The sequence below is a fragment of the Hippopotamus amphibius genome, chromosome 7 (genome assembly GCF_030028045.1).
Source record: "Hippopotamus amphibius kiboko isolate mHipAmp2 chromosome 7, mHipAmp2.hap2, whole genome shotgun sequence".
NCBI classification, from domain to species: domain Eukaryota; kingdom Metazoa; phylum Chordata; class Mammalia; order Artiodactyla; family Hippopotamidae; genus Hippopotamus; species Hippopotamus amphibius.
This window is the reverse complement of record NC_080192.1, coordinates 90,338,373-90,357,128: the sequence shown is the minus strand read 5'-3', so window position 1 is coordinate 90,357,128 and position 18,756 is coordinate 90,338,373. Positions and strand designations below refer to the sequence as shown.

General features: G+C 35.9%; 1 protein-coding gene and 1 non-coding gene across 7 annotated transcripts in view; one reads left to right on the top strand and one right to left on the bottom strand.

The window, feature by feature from the left end:
- NFU1 (NFU1 iron-sulfur cluster scaffold) overlaps window positions 1-18,540 on the bottom strand; it is a 31,878-nt gene extending 13,338 nt beyond the window's left edge. The window contains exons 1-5 of one of the 6 annotated variants that reach the window (XM_057742457.1): window positions 18,396-18,527; window positions 16,153-16,253; window positions 12,374-12,509; window positions 5,395-5,461; window positions 1,829-1,955 (exon numbers count right to left, since the gene is read on the bottom strand). In XM_057742457.1, the coding sequence (XP_057598440.1) occupies window positions 1,829-1,955; window positions 5,395-5,461; window positions 12,374-12,509; window positions 16,153-16,253; window positions 18,396-18,457 (493 nt within the window). In that variant the 5' untranslated portion in view covers window positions 18,458-18,527. Of the gene's footprint in view, window positions 1-1,828; window positions 1,956-5,394; window positions 5,462-12,373; window positions 12,510-16,152; window positions 16,254-18,395 lie in introns of all 6 variants that reach the window. The other 5 variants (XM_057742454.1, XM_057742458.1, XM_057742455.1 and 2 more) reach the window with 5 other exon arrangements.
- LOC130857888 (U6 spliceosomal RNA) lies at window positions 507-610 on the top strand. The gene has a single exon (XR_009054890.1). It is a non-coding gene; the product is annotated as a U6 spliceosomal RNA (small nuclear RNA).
- Window positions 18,541-18,756: the final 216 nt, after the last annotated feature.

The following is an 18,756-nucleotide window of genomic DNA, read 5'->3' as shown; positions in this document are numbered from 1 at the left end:
ATATAACTGTTTCATGTATTATTTAAAATTTGCATAAATGGTATATATGTAAGAATATGTAAATAAACCCTTCAGTTTTCTTTTATCATTTAATATTTTTTCTTTTTTCACATTGATATTTCCTAATCAAGTTCATGCCTTTTAGCTGCTAATATATTTTTAAAATATTTCAATGAACATGCTTCCACAAGTTGTCTTGTGTACATTTATCAGACTCAGAGTATATATCTAGAAGTGAAATTATTTCATTTAAAGATGATTATACAAATGTTGTGTGTATATATGTATACACACACACACACACCAAAAAATCAGTATCTTCATGATACTGGAGCAAGAAAAAATTTCATCAACAACAAATATAATAATCACAGCTAATATCTGAGATCCATGTGCAGTTAATCTTCAAAGTGCTTTACATAAAACAACTTATTAAAACAATGTACACAAAACAGAAACCACAAAGGATAAGATGAAAATATGTGACTCCATAAAAGAGAAAAACTGTGTTTGCTTCAGCAGCACAAATACTAAAACTGAAATGATACAGAGATTAGCATGGTCCCTTCGCAAAGACGATATACAAATTTGTGAAACGTTCCATATTTTAAAATAAGAAAAAATTTCTGAATGACAAAAGACAACCTAAATATAGAGAAAAGGTAAGACATGGTTAGGGAGAAATTATGTGCTATGAATATACCTCATTTATATATACTATATTCAGGATTTATACTCAGAATATTTTTTAAAAACTTGCTAAAATCAATACAGAAAAGACACATAATTCAATTTTTAAAAAAAAATCAGCAAAGATTTTGAACAGGAAATTTACTGAAAAGAAAAATACTGGCCAGTCATATGAATACTGGCCATACATGTATATAAAAACCTTCAGGCTCAATATTAATCATGGAAATGCAATTAAAACAAGACACCATTTTACCCTTAACATATTGGCTAAAAAAAAAAAAGGAAACACGAAGTGATGATAAAGATATAAGAAAGTTGAAATTCTTAAACACTGCTAATTTGCGTGTAAATTAGAACAATTTACAACACAACAATTCTGCCTTTAGGAATATACTCTAAAGCAACTCTCTACAAATGCATAAAGAGACTTATACAAGGATGCCCACTGCAGCAATGTTTGTAACATAAATCAGCACAAACAATTCACTTGAATACAAGTAAAGGAAAAAGATTAATTACCTGTAGTTTATTAATATAATGAAATACTATCCAACACTTAAAATAAATAAAGAACTACATTTTTTCAAAAGGGATATATTTCAAAATATTTGAAAAAAGGAAAGGTGCATGTAACACAAGTTATTTAAAGTTTAAGAACAAAAACCAATACTATAAATTCCCTGCAGACTTATATGTGTAGTAAAAGTTTAAAAACAAACTAAATTTACATACATTTCTGGAATTAGAAAGGGAAAAGGGATGGGAGTTCTGGGTCTTTGGCTATGTCTTTAAAATTTTATTTGGAAATGAGTCTAAAGCAATTAAGGCAGAAAGTTAACCTCTGTTAAATCTGAGAAGAGGGCAAACTGGTGAGCATTATAATATTATTTTCTATATGCTTGAGAATTTTTATAATTGAAAATTTTAGTTTTGTATAATATATTCAATTTATACACAAGTTTTACAAAATGATGCATAAAACTAGTACACATGAAGTTTTGCCCCTATGGAATTGGTTCCAGAGCTAAATACAGTATAATGATAAAAATCTGTATTCGCATGAATTATGAAATCAAGACAAAAGTGAAGAAAGTAGAACACTTTTATTTTTAAAAAAAAGATAAATATTAATTACCCAAGACACTACCTGCTTCTCCTGAAGGTGTTTCCTCAGTAACTAAAGGTAAGCCAGATGCAAAGAAATCCATAATTGTAGCATAGATATCTGGTTTCAGTAAATTCCAGTCTAACTCTTCATTTTCCTGTAAATATTTGAAGGAAAATGTTACATTTTCACCCAAGGGCAAAGACAAATACAAAATAATACTTTGAATCTTTTAAGACTCTTTCCCTATATATATTCTATACTATGCAATAGCACTCATTTCTGGAAAATATATGTCAGTTACTGTTCTTAAAGGAGCTAGCTTATAATGACTTTTAGAAGATACAGTCTTAGAACATCCCCCATTCATTCATTCATTCATTCATCAAATAAGTGTGCTGTATGTACATGCGCTGTAGAGGGGACACCAAAATGACTTAAAGACATTTTTTCATGAAGTGAAAAGAGTTAAAATACTGAATGGAGTGTGTGTTTAAAGAGGATAATAAAGAGACTTCCCATTCTTTGAATAAAATAGGATATAATTGCTTGATGAACTATATAGGATATCCCACGACTATTCAAAAAATTCAACTTACATACATTACTTAAGAGTACTGAAGAAACTCAATGACATAACTGTTGAACCAAAACTATAACATGTCTTATCTACAGCTACTATGTTAGAGGACTTGTGGACTGTCAATTAGACTGGTATTCTCAAGAAAGAATCCATAACTATTCCAGTTCTACATCTGGCCAACTGGCTGATTCCATTAAAAAAAAAAAAGTTCCCAAATAGTACTAACATCTGAAATGAGAAGGGCAGCATGTTTTGTTTTAATCTTTTAAAGGAGAGCTCTTTAGGAGGAAAAACTATTAGATGCAGTCTATTTAGACTCTCAGGAGGCTGTTAGCTAGGGTCTATGCTTAAATACTGTTAAAAACTGAGTCTTCATGTACAAATGGGACTATTTTTGTCATGGATTAAGAACCAATGTAGAGACAGTACATGGAAGATAAGATAAACAGGCACTACTATGAATACAATAACAAAACTAGTGAGATGCCTTAGTCACTGGTAATGAGAACTACTTCTAAGTAACATTTTAATAAATTATTTGGGAGATGGATCAAAGCGTTACCTTAGAGCTTCAGTAAGTAGTGGGCTCTACTAAATAGGGAAATATTGGTATTAAAAAGAAGAAAAAATATTATGAAGTTATCTGAGAAAAAGGGAGTATATAAGCTGCAAATATACATTTAGGAAAGAAACAAAAATGATGCATGAGGGAGCCTGTGAATTATCAACTCCAAGTTAGAAAGGGAAACAGGCAATCACTGAAGATATCAGGTAAATGGGAGAGTCCATGATGAGGAAGGTAATTGGACGAAAGCACATCAATCTACTAGTCTGCCTATTAAATATCAATGTGTGCCCTAAATTGGAATATTATTTATTGGTTATATCATTTCATTATGAAAAAAAATGGAGCTGGAAATATTTCAAAAAAGGTAACTAAATTATGAAGGGAAAGGGAAATAAAAGATGACTTACCAAAATCAAATCAAGAAAAAAAAAAAAACCCTGTAAGCTATAAACACGTTTTCATCTTAAAAAAATTTATACAGCATAGGCTATATGTAAAAGAACTAAATAAAAACTTCTTAAAATATATAATTTCCTGTTTGCGACATGAAGACAAGAAAAACTAGTTATAAGAATTAAACTTTTAGGGGGCTTCCCTGGTGGTGCAGTGATAAAGAATCTGCCTGCCAGTGCAGGGCACTTGGGTTCAAGCCCTGGTCCGGAAAGATCCCACATGCCCATGTGCCACAACTACTGAAGCCTGAGTACCTAGAGCCCATGAGAACAACAAGAGAAGGCAGCACAATCAGAAGCCCGTGCACCGCAATGAAGAGTGGCCTCTGTTCACTGCAACTAGAGAAAGCCTGCATGCAGCAACAAAAGACCCAACGCAGCCAATAAATAAATAAATAAACAAATTTATATGTTAAAAAATTAAATTTTTAAAAAGTAAAAAAAACTGTAAGTGAACTATACTTCAATTTAAAAATGGTTTAAAAAGAAGAATTCAATTAGATAATATATGTAAAGCACTAGTGCCATATCAAACATGTTGGCGATCCTAATAAATGCTAGTCCATTTTTTTCTTTCAATAAATATCAAAGAAAGATAACTGAAAAATAACAAAGGTCATGTCTATAAACTAATAAAGACCAGAGATTGGTGAGCACAGACTTGCTCACCACAATTCTACATCTGGGGGAAACCACTTGAAGCCTGAAAATTCAATTTAGGAAATTTTACATCATTTCCTCTCCACAAAAATTTCTTTGAATGCATGCTATGTGCTAAGCCTTGTTCTATGTGAGCTTAACAAGATGGACAATCTTTATCTTCATGGAGTTTACATTCTAGTGCAGGAAAGAAAGGTAATAAAAATAAACAAAAAATATCATTAAGAGAGAAGTGTAATGAAGAAAATAAACAGGGTGATAAGCTCCTGGAGGGAGTACCACTTTCAGTAATATGGTCAAGAAAGAGCTTTCTTAGAATTTAGGACAAATAACACTTTAAACAACAGGGAAGAACATTTTATAATGTGGATATTTGCAAGAACAACCACAGCCACTGAGATTGCCAGCAAGGAAGAAAATCCTCATAATCTCCCTCATGTAAACAGCTGCAAGACAACAGTGGACTAGATGTAACATAGTGATAACTCAGTATGTCCACTTTTATGGTGCATCAAGAACTCAAGAGTAATCCTTTCAAACTGCTTAAGAGGAGTTGACTGAATACTTTTGATTTTGCTGCAAGATTGGACAAGTACTTAAGTCCAGTGCATACATATCAAGTGCACATTTAAAACAATACCTATAGTTCAAATTTATATAGTTCATTTCTCATTAACCTAGCAGACTTAAAAACGAAACAGTCTTTTCTAGCAAATATGACCTCAGATGTTGGATCGGCAGCATATTTAGCTTGATTTTTTGACATTAAGAGGTTATCCAAGTGTAGAAGAAGTACACAATCCACTGCTCTAGTCTGTGAAGCTCTGAGGTGTTAGTACAGGCTGGCAGGCTGGCAGAATGTGCCAGATGCAATTTTATAAATGCTCACTTTGAAAGGAGACAGACATCATTTGGTAGGTCAAATATATATATATATGTGTGTGTATATATATATAGTCATTTATTTGCTCTCTTTTTATTCTATCGATGTACACTAAGAATTAGTAAAAATAATACTTGGAAGCTTAAATTTTAGTCCTGCCATCATTGAGTCTCGGCCCTGCTGGAGGCTAGTTATACAATCTTGGACACTGCATTTAACTCTCTGAAGCTCAAGTTTTTGTCTTTTGAAAAATGAGGGATCTGGACTACAGTTAATTTTAACTTGAAAATTCTATTAAATAATTAACTTGAGAAATGTAAGACATAAACTTGAGATTTTTAATAACAGTATGTGTAAAACACATTAAGAATGGATATTCTGGAGAGGGGCACTGGACTCAGAAAAAACTAAAAGTACATCACACCTTATTTTATATAATCCTATGCTTACCTTTGTGACAGTGATGAAATCTGGTCCAAAGAAGACACTTTTTACTCCTTCAATCCTAAACAATTGCCTGTGAAAACATAAAAAATAAGAGATAATAAAATGTTTTACTATGGAAAAGTCTACAACATACACAAAAGTAGAGAGAAATGTAAAAGAACCTCCACATAACCATCACCAGCTTCAACAGTTAGCAAATCACGGCCAACCTTGTTTCATCCTATTACCTATGATCCAGCAATCCCACTCCTAGGTATTTACCCAAAAGAAATGAAAACATATGCTCCATAAAGACTTGCACATGAATCTTTATAGCAGATTTATTTACAATACCAAAACCAAAAAAATCTGGAAATGCCCATCAACTGGCGAATGACTAAACAAACTGGGAATATCCATACAATGTAGTATGACTTGGCAATAAAGAGAAATGAGCTACAGATCCACACAAGGGCAAGGATGACTCTCAAAATCATTATACTACATGAAAGAAGCCAAACACAAAAGACTGCATAGTTCCATTTATATGAAATGCTAGAAAAGGCAAAACTGTAGTGGCATAAAGAAGATGAATAGTTACCAGGGCGATGGATGTGTTAACTAACCTTTCTGTGGAAATCATTTCACAATGTGTATGTATACCAAATCATCACGTTGTATACCTTAAACTTACACAATGTTTTATGTCAATTACATCTCACAGAAGCTGGAAAAAACATTTTTAATAAAAATTAAAAAATTAAAAGTCATTGCCATAAAAAAAAAGTTACCACCAAATGGATTAAAGACCTACATGTAAGGCCAGACACTATAAAACTCCTAGAGGAAAACATAGGCAGAACACTCTATGACATACATCAAAGCAAGATCCTTTTTGACCCACCTCCTAGAATCATGGAAATAAAATCAAGAATAAACAAATGGGACCTCATGAAACTTAAAAGCTTTTGCACAGCAAAAGAAACCATAAACAAGACTAAAAGGCAACCCTCAGAATGGGAAAAAATAATTGCCTATGAAACAACAGACAAAGGATTAACCTCCAAAATATACAAGCAGCTCACGAAGCTTCATACCAAAAAAGCAAATAACCCAATCCACAAATGGGCAGAAGACCTAAATAGACATTTCTCCAAAGAAGACATACAGATGGCCAACAAACACATGAAAAGATGCTCAACATCACTCATCATCAGAGAAATGCAAGTCAAAGCCACAATGAGGTATCACCTCACACCAATCAGAATGGCCATCATCACAAAGTCTGGAAACCACAAATGTTGGAGAGGGTGTGGAGAAAAGGGAACTCTCCTGCACTGTTGGTGGGAATGTAAGTTGGTACAGCCACTATGGAAAACAATTTGGAGGTTCCTTAAAAAACTGCAAATAGAACTACCATATGATCCAGTAATCCCACTCCTGGGCATATATCCAAAGAAAACCATAATCCCAAAAGAAACTTGTACCATAATGTTTATTGTAGCACTATTTACAATAGCCAGGACATGGAAGCAACCGAAATGCCCATCAACAAATGAATGGATACAGAAGATGTGGCATATATACACAATGGAATATTACTCAGCTATAAAAAGGGATGAGATGGAGCTATATGTAATGAGGTGGATAGAACCACAATCTGTCATACATAGTGAAGTAAGTCAGAAAGAGAAGGACAAATATTGTATGCTAACTCACATATACGGAATCTAAAAATGGTACTGATGAACTCAGTGACAAGAACAAGGATGCAGATACAGAGAATGGACTGGAGAACTTGAGGTATGGGAGGGGGTGGGGGGTGAAGGGGAAACAGAGACGAAGCGAGAGAGTAGCACAGACATATATATACTACCAACTGTAAAATAGTCAGTGGGAAGTTGTTGTATAACAAAGGGAGTCCAACTCGAGGATGGAAGATGCCTTAGAGGACTGGGGCGGGGAGGGTGGGGGGGATTCGAGGGGGGGGAGTCAAGGAAGGGAGGGAATACGGGGATATGTGTATAAAAACAGATGACTGAACCTGGTGTACCCCCCCAAAAAAAAAAGTTACCAGAGTATGGAGGTGAAGCAAGAAAAGATTGAAAGCAAAGGGAAATGAGGGATCTTTTGCAGTGATAAAAATGTTTTATATTTTTATTTTCTTGGTGGTTACACAATTGTACATACTTATCAAAACTCACTGACTGAACTGTACACTTAAAATTGGCGAATTTTATTGCATGTAAACTATACTTCAGTAAAGCCAATTTTTTAGAATCCTGTGAGAGGAGGAGGGGCAGATTATAATTTGGAAAACCCCTTCAAGGGATTTTGAAATACAGCTTCCTTCCTCAATCACGGATATATGTACCACACCTAGCAGACACTCTAATAAAACAGTTTCCTTTTTCCCAACCTTAGGAACAAAAGCTGACATACTCCAAGGAAGGTTACAGTTTTGCTTTTCTTTATCTACCACTGCAAGAATGCTATCAAAATTACCGCTTTGAAATTATTTAGAAATCTGTCTGAAACTATGTCATCTGGGTCCTTTAAACAACCACTTCATTCTAAATTTGCAAGCCATCACAAGGTTTTTGGTTGCAGCTTTATGATCCATAAACTGAAGCACAAACCTTTAAGTAGGACCCCTGATTAGCAATATTAGCAAAGCTTTTTTTTTCCAAATGAAAGGACTATACAAAGGAATACACCTGATCTATGGTCCATATGATGGAGACTGCTTTAGGAAAGAGTTCATAGGTTCTGTCCCTAAAAGAAAGAAAAAGCTGAAACAGGAGTTTCAAACATTATTATACATGCTTTGTCATTTAGGTTACTTTCCTTGGGACAATTTCAATTTGTCAATGTCCAAAACAAAATATGACACCCAGAACTGAAAACACTATCCCAAATGGAGTCTAACTTGTTCAGAGTACACAGATTATTACCTCTCTTAGGCTGGACACTGGGACTCTGTTAAAGTCTGCTTGACTTTTCTGAGCATTGCATCATATCCAACATGACTCACTGAAAGGTCAGATTCTTCTATCCCATAATTGTGCTATTCATTTAAAAAATTTAAACACAAGGCTTAGTATTTATTCCTGTTAGATTTTACCTTATTTGTTTAACCTATCATTCCAGCCTAATAAAACTTTTTAAAATGTCTGTGAATTTTGCCATCCAACAGATAAGTAAATCCTCTCAACTGAAAAACTGGTAATTATATCTTTATTAATGTTGTTGATTTTTTAAAAGTCCTGAATAAACATGCCAACTATAGAGCTTCAGAGCCCTTTTACATGTCCCTAGAGACAGGTTTATGCTCTGCTTACATTTCTTCGTCCTGTTTACATCCATAGGAAGAAACAAGTCAAATGCCTCCCTGAAGTAAGATACATTACTGTTTGTTCATTCATTCAACTAATATTTGAATACCTGCTGAGTACCAGACACAGTACCAAGCACTAGGGATACAATGACAAGCAGGACAGACTGGTTTCTGTCCTTATGAAGCTTACATTCTACCTTACAGCAAAAACATTCTCTGCTAAACAACAGAAACAAGATTGACTGAAGATAATGAATTCTGTAAACCCAAGAAATGGGCTACTTTCAAAAGACTGATATGAAAAGGGTTTTTGCCAACTGAACATCTGACAGAAATAATCTCCAACTAATCTGTAACTGAATCAATTTGGGCTTTTTTATTTTACATTTTTTAAAATATAAAATATGTGAGCTCATACTTGATGCAAACATTTCAAACTACACATATAAAGTGAAAATGCCTCCTGACCACCCCTCCCAAATCCACTGATATCAGTTTGGTGTACATTCTTCCAGACCTTTTTGTCAGTGCATTTTTGTTGTTTTGTGTTTTTTGTTTTCATACACAGAATAATCATAATGTATTCACTGTTCTGCAACTGGCTTTCTTCACTAACAGTATGTGTTAGAGGTCATTCAGCAAATATGGGTCCTCCTCATCCTTTTTAATATCTGCAAACTATGGACGAACAAAGTTTATCTAACTCTTCCTACTAATGAATGTTTAGGTTGTTTCTAACGTATTACCATTACCAACAAGGCTACAATGAACATCCTTGCACACATCTTATGTACATATGTGGATGTTCTCTACCGTAGTGTTTTTCAAAACCACCAGTAAATTGTAAAATCAATTATGTAGTAACCAGGATTTTACCTAATAAAACAGAACAGAATAATATAAAAAGCACAAGAAAGGAAATACAAGAATGCTTTATACCTTATAAAGGCAAAAACTGCCCCATCAAACACTTGTTTCACACATACATATACATATGTACGTGTGTATGTGTGTATATATACATGTATCTCTGTGTGTGTATATACATATATATGTATATTATGTATATCTGTGTATGTATGTGCATATGTGTATGTATACAGTGAGTCATAATATAGAATGTTTCTTACTATGGCTTGTATTAAAAAGTACAAAAAACAAATGCTCTAAGATACATTCTAAGAAGTGGCATGTTTAGGTCAGAGGAAATGTGCATATTTATTAATCAGAAACTTTAAAAACTATTCCTGAGATATGCATATCCCTGGCACCCCTAAATGAGATATAAAATGGCTGTATGTATATAGAAATAGCTATCTAAGTTTTATTTTCCCAATATCCTTGGCAATTGGTATCAGGCTTAGGTCACCAAAAATTTCAGTTGTTGTGACTGACCTAACATTTCTTATTATAAATAACTTCTCTAGCTATCAGTTAAAAAGGGGTTTTATAATTTTATTGTTTGTGCTTTATCATCTGACATTTAACATGTCTTTATCTAGTGAATTTAAAAACTGTCACCACTGGGGACTTCCCTAGTGGTCCAGTGGTAAAGAATTCACCCTGCAATGCAGGGGACGTGGGTTCAATCCCTGGTCAGGGAACTAAGATCCCAAATGCCAGGAGGCAACTAAGCCCATACGCCTCAACTGGAGAGCCTGCACACCTCAACTAAAGAGCCCACGCGCCTCGACTAGAGAGCCCGAGTGCCGCAAACTACCCAGCCTGCACACCGTGGAGCCAGCGTGCCACAACCAGAGAAGAGAAAACCCACATGCCACAACTACAGAGAAGCCCACACTCCGCAATGAAAGATCCGACATGCCGCAACAAAGATCCCACATGCCTCAATGAAGACCTGAAGCAACCAAAAATAAAATAAATAAATAAATAAATAAATATAAAATAAAATAAATATTAAAAAATAATTAAAAAAATAAAAATTGTCACCACTGAATGTAAAGTGGTGCAGCCACTATGGAAAACAGTATGGAGTTTCCTTAAAAAACTACAAATAGAGCTACCATATGATTCGACAATCCCACTTCTGGGTATATAACCAGAGAAAATGAAAACTCTAATTCCAAAAGATATATGCACCCCAGTATTCATAGCAACACTATTTACAATAGTTAAGACACTGGAAACAACCCAAGTGCCCATCAACAGGCAATTGGCTTAAGAAGATGCAGTATACATGTACATTGGAATATTGCTCAATCATAAAAAAGAGAATGAAATAATGCCACTTACACCAACATGGATGGACCTAAAGAATACTATACTTAGTGAAGTAAGTCAGACAGAGAAAGACAAATACTGTATGATATCACTTATACGTGGAACTAAAAAAATAATACAAATGAATCTATATATAAAACGGAAGCAGACTCAGGGAAGACACAGAAAACAAACTTATGGTTACCAAAGGGGAAAGGGAGGGAGGGACAAAACAGGAGTATAGGATTAACAGATAAAACAGATAAGCAACAAAGATCTACTACATAGCACAAGGAATTATACTCAGTATCTTTTAATAACTGTAATAGAACATAATCTGAAAAGTAACTGAATCACTATACTATCCACCTGAAACTAACACAATATTGTAAATCAACTATACTTCAATAAAAAATAGATAAAAATAAAGACTGTCACCACGCATGTTTCACAGGCATGCCTTCAAGAACATAATTGGACCCATTAAATACAAAGCATGCAAATTCCAAAGGCTACTGAATAAATAATGTTATTTAACAAAGTGAGACTGGAGTGTGAATTGACTGAAATGATAGTTCATTTCCCTTCCAAAAATTCCATCCCTTCCTTCAAAAAGTGAACCGATCTATATATAAAACAGATAACTAATAAGAACCTGCTGTAGAGCACAGGGAACTCCACTCAATACTCTGTAACAGCCTATATAGGAAAAGAATCTTAAAAAAAGGTGGATACATGTACATGTATAACTGATTCACTTTGCTGTACACCTGAAACTAACACAACATTGTAAATCAACTATACTCCAATAAAAATAAAAAATAAAAAAACCAACCTGTCACCACTCACTAGTTTATTAAAAAATCATGCCACATCTGATGACTATTATCATTCACAGTTCTGAGAGGAATATTTTAGGAACTATCGCATTTTGAAACATCTAGAAATCCAGCTATCCTTGAGAATTAAAATGAGTACATTTTTATTGTTTTTTCAAAAACAGAGTTTTAAAGATTTAGAATGGATATCTGCTGTATTAGCTCTCTCTCTCTCTTTTTTTTTTTGGACGCATGGCATGTGGGATCTTAATTCCCCAGCCAGGGATTTTACCCACACCCCTCGTACCTGCATTGGAAGTGTGGTGTCTTAACCACTGGACTGCCAGGGAAGTCCTGCCATATTATCATTTTGATAGATTTTTTTAAAAGTAAAAATATAAATTCTTATTTAGTCATGCTACAGATCTCTTTAGTACATCACTTTTCAGGAGAAAGGTTTCCTAATATCAACTCTTACTTTTCTTTATCTCTTACCTGAAAAGAAAATAATCTCTGCACTGAAATGAAGCAATGCACATAAAAGTTCAATAGCTAAATAAGGCTACCTCAACCCCCGAAGCCAGTTATTTATGTTTCTTGGTGAAAGCAAATTAAAAATAGTATATACCTTGCCAGAGGGGAGCGAAATGCTGTCGCTGGTGTGGGAAAATCCATGGTCCTTGTCTCAAGAACTGGTTTTCCTGGAATAAATTTTAAACTGTTGGGATTTGGGGTATCTTGTGTTTGAATAAACATGTATCTCACTAAAAGAGAAAAAAAAAGAAAGAATGTTATTCTAGAAAAAAAACAGTTAAATTTATGCCCTATGAAGTGCTCATTTTCAGAGAACCAAGAGAAATACAAAAAATTACAAACGAAGAAAATAAAGCTTTATGGCCCAAGCTTACAAAGTAAGTACTGTTAAAGACAAGAAACAAATTTATCAAAATATTTAGGATAACTTCATTGAATTTTATATTAACACTGATTATTTAGATAGTTTTGTTACTCAACAGATTCTAGCAATATCCTGCACCGAAGTAGGAAGGCATATCATAATTCAGGAGTCTTAGACATATTCTATTTGGTAACTCAATACCAAATTAGCTATAATAATAAATCATCACTTTCTAAAGTGCTAACATTTTTTAAGAGAAATAAATTTATAATAATAACAAATAACACCTATTTTATGCTTACTTATTACATGTCAGAGACAGGATTGAGTGCTTTAAATATATTTAAACCTTTAACAATCCTATGAAGAAGGTACTATGGTTCCCATTTTACAAATAAAGAAACTGAGGCTTAGAGATAAGTAACGTGTTAAGACACTAAGAGTTAAGTAACTTGTCCAAAGATATAGAGTTAATGACATTATAAATTATCACGCAGGTGGGAATCTATGTGAATTACTTTCTAGAATATTTTTAAATTATATTTACAGATTCTTTTCTTCTCTGTTCCTTCTAGGACCATGATTAGATTGAGAGTAATAGAATCTTTAATTTCCTACCTTGCTATTATGATAACAGTTTGTAGGACAAAAAGACAGTACTGAGGTTTTAACAGTTTAAAACTATTAAACAGGCTCTGGTTACTTACTATGAAAACAAACCTTCTGACTTTAAAAAAAAAAACACCAGCCAATTCTCATCTTAGAGCAGTACATGGAAATAGGTTAATTTATTGAGTAATTATCGTGTGCTGGGCATGGTGCTAAGCACTTTATGTGAATTATATCATTTAATCCTTACATCCTGCCAAGGAGGCACTGTTTTTAATCCTAATGTAAAAATGAGGAAACTAAAGCTCAAAGTCACTCAGCTAGTTAAGTGACAGAGCCAGCATTCATGCCCAGCCAATTTTCCAGCACTGACTTGTTTAACCACTGTGCATATTGCCACGCCATACTTATGAGTGCCAAGCATAAAAGGAAAACATACTTAAGATCAGTCTTTCTATCCTGTCATAATCCTCACATCACATATCTTTTTAAAGAGTAAAGTATCAAAAAGCAACAGTTTTATTTTAGATTAGAAAGAGATTAAATTTGGCAAAACATATGTTTGGTATAAAAATGCTTTTCCTAACTATTACAAGAGAAGATTCTAATTTGACAGCTGAGATTGTTTTTGCACCTTGCCATGCAGCTCCAGCTAACTGATGTTGAGTCACTTTCTTGGTAAAGCAGAAATTGAAACTAAATTCCCATACGTTTTGCTTAAGTCATTGTCCTGAAAAGATATTAGTTGGTGACTTGGTGACCAGGCAAATTCTAAGAGAAAAATTAAAAATGATAACTTCAATGCTGAAGTACTTGATTTAAAAATATTTATACTTTCAACCAATAAATTCCTCTGACAATTTGCATTACAAGGGAACAATTTTTCAGATGGAACATTATACTAAGTGCTGCCGCCACTTTCTGTGAATATACAGACAAGGTTCTTTTAACCCTGTCTCTGACCAATCATTTCTGTGGCCTTTCTTAACGATTTACTGGTAACCAAAATCTCTGCACATATTAGGCACTCTACCAATATTTGAAGAACTAAATCTGGCTTTATTCTACTCAGTCCATTTGTGTAAAACTAAGCAGAAAGAAAAACTTTCAAAAATACGTGAAGAATTACAAATGTAAAAATTTGAGAGTATAACCTACATATGTCTGAAGTAGAAAATATATGACATCACTACATTTTTTTTTTTATAAATTTATTTATTTATTTATTTTATTGGCTGTGTTGGGTCTTCGTTGCTACACACGCGCTTTCTCTAGTTGTGGCAAGTGGGGGCTACTCTTCATTGTGGTGCGCGGGCTTCTCATTGCGGTGGCCTCTCTTGTTGCAGAGCATGGGCTCTAGGCACGTGGGCTTCAGTAGTTGCAGCACATGGGCTCAATAGTTATGGCTCACAAGCTCTAGAGTGCAGGCTCAATAGTTGTGGCACAAGGGCTTAGTTGCTCTGCGGCATGTGGGATCTTCCTGGGGCAGGCATCGAACCCGTGTCCTCTGCATTGGCAGGTGGATTCTTACCCACTGCGCCACCTAGGAAGTCCCCACTACATAAATTTTAACAATGAACAAAGGTATTTCAAAAAAAGTAATTTGATTTGGTATTAACAAAATCATTCCAGTTATAGCCTAAGTTGGGTTTAATTAGGTATTTCAAAAATGACTCTCAGATCCATCATCCAGAAAGATCCCCTGAAAGTGTCATAAGGGTTACAACAGGGGAGAAAGACTGTTGTAAAATAATCTTCCCTATTATGCTTGGTATAATAGGTAACAGATAAAAAGGTAGGCATAAGCTCCCCCCAAAATACAGATTAATGGTGCTTGAAGTCAATATCAAAGACTAAAATCAAGCAGGTTTCCAATTTGAAAAGCCTAGATGACCACATAATTCAGTTCTACAAAATGTAAATGTCTAATCAAAGTAGCTTAAGATGCTGAGTTACTCAACATTTATGCCTGAATTTTCTGTGATTAAAGGGGACAGGCACGGCACTCCTGTTCTTGCCCCAGGATGCAGCAGAGATAAGGTCTCTACCCTGATCCAACTCAAGCCATTAGCCAGAGTCAGCCACCTTCCAGAGCAGTATGGCCACAAGGAGGAGGTTCAACGTAGTGATGGAAATGAAGATGGGCCAAGAGCTGAATCCAAATTGTTACAGCTCCAAAAGCACATATAGGTAGGCATTCATAGGCAGGCAGGCAGGCAGGCAGACAGACAGACAGACAGACAGACAGACACACACACACACACACACACACACACACACACACACACACACGACACACACACCCTCCCCCTCCCAAGGTTCCCTAACCACATGACAGTGGTCACACTGCAAAAATTTTCAAATCCTATCTTCATACTTATTTCCAATAGTAGAGAAAATAAAAGTGTGTGACATCAACAAGACTGTCAACAAAACCATAGTGATTAATTTTGACAAAAAAAGAAAAACTACATTCAAAGTACTATGTTCTAAGGCCCAGGTGAAAGCTAGAAACTTACTGATTTTAGAAGTATTCTTATCAAAATAAGGAGGGCAATAGCTTAAAATACATGTGATTCTTTGAAACACAAACCCATTTGTAACTTCTTTTTTAATTTTCATCTCAGAAATCATTTATTGAGCAACTCTTATGTGCCGGAAGATGTGTTACATAAGACACTGAGATTTTACAGATCTACTGGACACTGTATTCAGGATTCTCGAAATTTAATGCCAAATGATATGTGCAAGCAAATAATTATAGTAAAGTGTAGTTTATGATAGAAAAAAATGTTATATTCTTTTTATAGGCATCTGAATAGAAGATTTACAAATTCTCATTGTTTATGACCTACAAAATTTCATCCAGGCAGTTTGCTCTAAAAGAGATGAAATTTTACCTGTGTTACATAAGGTTGCAGGGAGTGGGAAAAGTGGTCTTTGGACAAACTGATGCAGAGGCTGTTTCTTAATGGTATGTGAATTCATCACACGACAGAATCTACATTTAAAAACAAACAAAAATGACATTTTAAGAGATAATCTCTTAAGCTCAAGTTTCTACTTCTCATGTATAAAACAACCATAATGAAAATAATAACAAAGATGAATTTTCATTTTCCAACCACAACATTATTTCCACTCCCTAAGGCAAGCAATATCTACAGATGATTTAAAAACAAGAGCTCAAGGGGAAACTTACAGCCTTGATAACTGAGTGTATACAGAATAGTGCAATATCTGGTGTAAAGAAGCAGAAATGCATCTACATTAGTGATTTATAACCTGGAGTTCCAGACTCTTAGCTATGCATGAAGGAGGCAAAGAGCTACAAACTGTTTTTCCCTTTTTAGATTTAAAAACAACTAGGTAATAGAGTCACATGGTTCAAAATTCAAAGGGAATAAAAGTAAATATATTGAAAAGTCTTCCTCCTTTTCTGTCTCTACCACCATGTTTCCCTGGAAAGAGAGAACCTAGGCTATTTGTTTTGAAAGGCATTTCAATACCTCCAAAAGCCTGACAGAAAGTATACTATTCTCCACCAAACTGCTAAAGAAGTCAACAATCTATACATGCTTCTTGACTGGAAACGTATTGACCCTGTTTGGTAACTTTGGTTATTTCACTCTGAATGTATAACCAAAGTTACAAAACTTTCAAAGTATTGATTGGCTAGTTTTTTTTTTCCCATGGATTTGACAAATTAAAAACAAAGGGAGAAGGGAAAGACAAATATTACTGGAAAAGGAAGCAAAAGAACATTAGCAGAGAAAAATTTTACAAATCTGATGCAAGTTACTTTAAAATCCAGTTTTAAAATACTATTATCATCCATTCAAATTTTCATTTCACAGGAATCACTGAGGAATTTTAAGCATATTTATGATCACGTTTTGTTTTTTACATTTCTCTGATTATTTTCACCTGCAAACTCATAAAGAGGGACTGCCTTCATTGCTGTCCCTGGCAACTAGCATGCTGACCTACCTAAGTTCCTCATTTCTAAAATGAAGTTAATATTCACAGCTGCCTCATAAAGACAATCCAGGTAAAGTGCTTAAAACAGTGCTAGGCCGCGTGGTACGTGTTATTAGCATGTGATAGGTGCCCAACAATTACTTATTAAATGGAATTCAGGTTTGGGGTGAAGACATTTTCATCTATAGCACACTGCCTAAATCTTGGATACCTTGGAATATGGAAGTACACGGAGGACAGAACTACACCTGGAATATGGAAATTTCCTTTAGCCTGGGCGGGGCGGGGGAGGAGGTAGAATGGATAAATATTCTGACAGAGATGGGTTTAGAGTAATAAAATAGTAAAGGTGAGTTAAATTATTCCAGGAAGACACCTACTCAAAAATAAGAGAGGGAGACAGGAAGTGACTAACAAAAAATCCTCTGCAAACCTAACTTTTTTAGGAAATGCATTTCAACTTCAAGAGCATCATTAGCACTAAAATCCCTAACATTCAGATCAATCCTTGTTATGCCCTTTTCTCCTTTTGTACTATAACAGAATAGGTACAACACCTACTTACGTCCTCAGTGCCTTTCACCTAATCGGTGTTGACAGATGTCATTGGGAAGCCAAACGCAAAGACAGGGCAAATGGAAAGGGGAAAGACAAGGGAACGGAGTGGGTTCAGTCGGTGGGGCGAGGAAATCGAGGGTTCCATCACTTAGAGGCTGAATGACCTCAGGTAGGTCACGTTCTCCTTCTGGGCCTCACTGAGAAAATGAGTGATATTTTGTCTGACATTCTGATTTTGTGTTTAAAAGGCAGAGGGAATGCACGTGGCGGAGGGGCTGGAGCAGCCACAACTTAAAAAGAGATCCTCTGTGGGGTTCCGGCAGTCGGTCTCTGCGAGTCTCCCCACCGCAGGGACTCAGGCACCGGGTCTCGGAGCCTGGGACAAGGCCGGCAGGGTCCGCCGGAACCGGGGTCGCAGAGCAGCCTCATCGAGGGCTGCCCACCTCAGGGTTAAACCCCCAACTTCGGCGATGGGGGTGGACCCCCAGGCAAGCTCAGGGGCACTTCTCCCCACCCGCTTTAAGACCGGCCTGGCGGGGAGGCGACCGCTCTGCTGGCTAAGCCCAGCAGCACCCGAATACGCAGCTCCAGGCTCACCACCTACCGCCTTCGCAGAACCGCGGCAGCGGCCGCAGCTCCCCAGCCCAGGCGGGCCGCCGCCGCCATCTTAGTCCGAGTGCGCAGGCGTGGTACAGGACACGCCCCCTCCGTCTTCGCAGCGGTGCCGAAGCCCCGCGCAGGCGCGAGCGCAGGCGCAGGCCAGCCAGATTCTGGAAAGGCACCGTGGATGGCGCCCCCTCCCGGCCACACGCGGCGCTGCTACGGATGAGCGGGGCGGGCTTGCGTCCGGCTATTTGAAACCATTACCTACTTCATAAGGTTGGGCAACCGGGGAAAAAAGAAATCCTTGCGATGCTTGTGCAGGCGTCCTCAAGTAAGCGCGAGGGGCTCCGCACGCATGCGCG